A 3,475-nucleotide genomic window follows, 5' to 3' on the forward strand; every position below is an offset into this window, starting at 1 on the left:
CATCATGTTGATAATGATTCAGAAGAAGAGCTAGATGTTGATGAGGATGATGCCACGGAACTGTGTTCTCAACTTAGCAACCTGCGTTCCTCCTTTGAGGGAAAACTAAAGGCTATCAAGGAAAGTGAGAGTTCCATGAGTATTTTACCCTCTCAGGTAAATTCAACTGCAAAGATAGAAAATTCTATAGTCTCGCATGTGGATGGCTCAGACAACGAACTCACTGTTGATTCATTTCAAGGGGAAACTATACTTGATGATGTGCACTCTGTAATACCAGATACTGAGATTCCAAATACTGTAACTGTTGCGCCACCATTGATCGAGACTTGTCCACCCAACCATGATGCTTTGAATTCTGCTATAGATACTCCTCGAAAATCAAGCTGTTCAATTCTGCCATCCCTAAAATTGCCGTTGCTCGACGATCCAACTGTATGTTTATCTCCTAAACTTGATAATAACTTGAAGAAAAGCATCATCACATCATCAAGTCTTTCAGCTCCCAAGAGTCCATCTGAGAGTTTAGCATCCAATTTGGAAAGACAGTACACAAGGAAGTGTGATCCTGTTTGTTCCTCCATGCAGTCAAGCAAGATCTGCCCGACTGAATCCTTGGCAGCTAGCCTTCGTAGAGGCTTGGAAATTATAGACCATCATCAGCAGAATTCAGCTACAAGGAGATCACTCATTGGCCTTTCATTTGAGCACTTGGCATCTGTTTCATGTCAATCAGTACACAAGGTTGATGCCGGATCCCAAACATCACTCCACGAAGCGAATACTCTGCTGTGCTCAGCTTGCAAAAAGGAGTTGGATGTTAATGCTTCCTCTCGGTTCAGTCACAATTTATATATGCAGATTGTAGATGCAGACAAAGAAGTAACTCCTGAACGTTCGCTTAAGGTATGTTATGAACCCTGATTATAAATTTATCTTGGATTTGCGGGTGGGCTTAACGCTTCTTCCTTCGTTTTTTTTTTTCCTTTGATGAAATAGGATGACAATAAAGCTCTAGCAGATACGGTTAAGAGCAAGTTAGAACTTGAAACCCTCTGCGCAGAGCAGGCTGCTATGATCAGAAGCCTAAATTGTTTGGTAACCATTTTGTGTATTGAAGCAGAATTTGCTATTATCTATTACTCTCATATATGTTGGCTTATATTTGTTAATTAAAACAAGCAGGTTCATCAGTACAAACATGAACTTGGACAAACTTCTGCAGGAGAGAAGGTCGAGTTTGACACGAACTTTCTTCTAAAGCACTCAGCTTACTGTGTGATGCCAATAGAGGAGTGCAAAAGTGAAGGAAACATGGCTGTAGCAGTCAGACGTGCGGTTAGGATCTTTAACTTGTTGGTGCGTGTATTTTAAACATCAGATGTCTTGTGTGACCATCAATCAAATGTCTTGCTTGCAGGCTTCAGAGGAGAACAATCCGGAGGAGACCTGGAAGAAGACACATGATACAACCACTTTTGATATGAAGGAAAAAGAAGAACTTGTAAAGGAAATTCAAAACTTAAAAAGTCAGTTGAGATCTTTCACAGAAGATATTTCGACGGATGGTTCTCTTTTGGACCAGATACGGAATGGCACTTCTGACTATGAAAAGGAAAGGCAAAGGTGGACCGAGTCCGAGAGCAGGTGGATCTCGCTAACAGAAGAATTGAGGATTGACCTCGAATCAAATCGTAGGCTTGCGGAGAAGAAAGATGTGGAGCTCAGTTTGGAAAAGAAATGCACCGCAGAATTGGAGGATGCCCTGCAGAGATCCATCATCGGGCATGCTAGAATCATTGAGCACTATGCTGAACTTCAGGAGCAGCATAATGATTTGCTTGGTAGGCACAGGAAAGTAATGGAAGGGATTGCAGAGGTGAAGAAGGCTGTTTCCAAAGCAGGCAGCAAGGGTACAGCCAAAGCTTTTGCGGCAGCTCTCACCGCAGAGATGTCTGCCTTGCAAATTGAAAGGGAAAGGGAAAGGGCCTTTCTAAAGGAGCAAAACAAGGGGTTAAGGATTCAGCTCAGAGACACGGCTGAAGCTGTACATGCTGCTGGCGAGCTTCTTGTCCGATTGAGAGAAGCAGAGGAGGCTGTTTCACTTGCAGAGGTAAAGTTCCGTTGGCCAAATGAATAAAACTTTGAATAGAACGTTTTGTTGATTCGGAAATTTTATCGTGTCGCTTTTAAAATAACAAACCATATGTTTTTTTTTGGTAAGCAGAAGAAGTACGGGCAAGCCGAACAAGAGAATGAAAAACTGAGGAAACAGGTAGAGAAGATGAAGAAGAAACATGCAATGGAGATGGTAACCATGAAACGCTATCTTGCTGAGAGCCGGCTGCCAGAATCGGCGCTAGGCCCCCTCTACCACCAACAGCAGGGGAGGGATTCTGAGGGTGCAGAAGAAGAGCCCAGACCCACATTTCCTGATGATGATCAGTCATGGAGAGCTGCATTTGGACCATCCTACCAATAACATAATTTTTAGATTTCTTGTCCAGAAATTATGCTGTGTGAGGGAACCGCGAGATCACGGAGGGCAGGACTCGGCTCCCCGGCGCACGATTCAATTTGATTTGCCTCAGAATCTCACTCAGGTCCTGAAGTTAAAAGAGTTCAATTTTTTTTTTCTTTCAACCATTCAACTTTTCTTTTCTTTCCTCTCTTATTTGATTGATACTACTGTATAATATTTGTTGTACAATCTGTTTGGTGATACTTCTACTGTGTGTAGTGATAGAGGATCCTGTTTACCTCAAGTAATATCTTCGCTTGTCATTTATGTTGTGTGCAGCGGAACCGAAGACGCACAATTACAAATAAGATTGGAACATTAATCAACAACAAAAAATAAGTACCACAAATGCAAGACACCGGATTTTTACGTGGTTTGGCAAATCTGTCTACGTTCACGGGCGCGGCACAATAATTTCTTATTAATAACAAGAAATTACAAATAAGAGAGAGGATCTCAAACTTGAGATCTCTTAAACAAATAATAATTGATTTTAATCTAAAATCAATGCTCAAACACACACACTCTCTCTATTAACTCAAATCCCTAATTAATATCACCAACTCCTCCTCCCTTATTAATGAGAACAGGAACAATATGGGGTTCAAAACAAAAAAAAACAGAGAGTGAACGTGAGGAGCCGCTACCAGAGAAAATTGTTGCTCCCAAATCGCGCTCTGTCTGCTCAAAGAGCTAACGAGAACAGGGTTTCCCTTTTATAGGGAAACCCTAGGGCAATTTCAGGCCAGCCTCCTCTTCCAGCTGTCTATAGCTGGCTCCCACACAAACATGTGAGCTCTGATTCCAATCAACAGGTGGCCCGCACACCCGCACACGAAGCCATTAGGCGAGTCTCGACCTCGCCTCACTCGTTCTCACCTTCAGGCGAGTCCTTCGCCTGCACAAACCTCGCCCGAGTGCCCTCGCCTGCACGACCTCACCATCAGGCGAGTC

General features: G+C 42.9%; 1 protein-coding gene across 1 annotated transcript in view; it reads left to right on the top strand.

Annotated features, from left to right (window-relative positions):
• The window catches only part of LOC109846372 (kinesin-like protein KIN-12C), an 18,375-nt gene extending 15,589 nt beyond the window's left edge, over nt 1-2,786 (top strand). Inside the window, exons 14-18 of the mRNA XM_020415597.1 lie at nt 1-906; nt 1,000-1,098; nt 1,186-1,338; nt 1,421-2,113; nt 2,228-2,786. The exon at nt 1-906 is cut by the window's left edge and continues 108 nt beyond it. Of these exons, the coding sequence (XP_020271186.1) occupies nt 1-906; nt 1,000-1,098; nt 1,186-1,338; nt 1,421-2,113; nt 2,228-2,482 (2,106 nt within the window). The 3' untranslated portion in view covers nt 2,483-2,786. The remainder of the gene's footprint in view (nt 907-999; nt 1,099-1,185; nt 1,339-1,420; nt 2,114-2,227) is intronic.

Source organism: Asparagus officinalis, chromosome 6, assembly GCF_001876935.1.
Source record: "Asparagus officinalis chromosome 6, Aspof.V1, whole genome shotgun sequence".
NCBI classification, from domain to species: Eukaryota; Viridiplantae; Streptophyta; class Magnoliopsida; order Asparagales; family Asparagaceae; genus Asparagus; species Asparagus officinalis.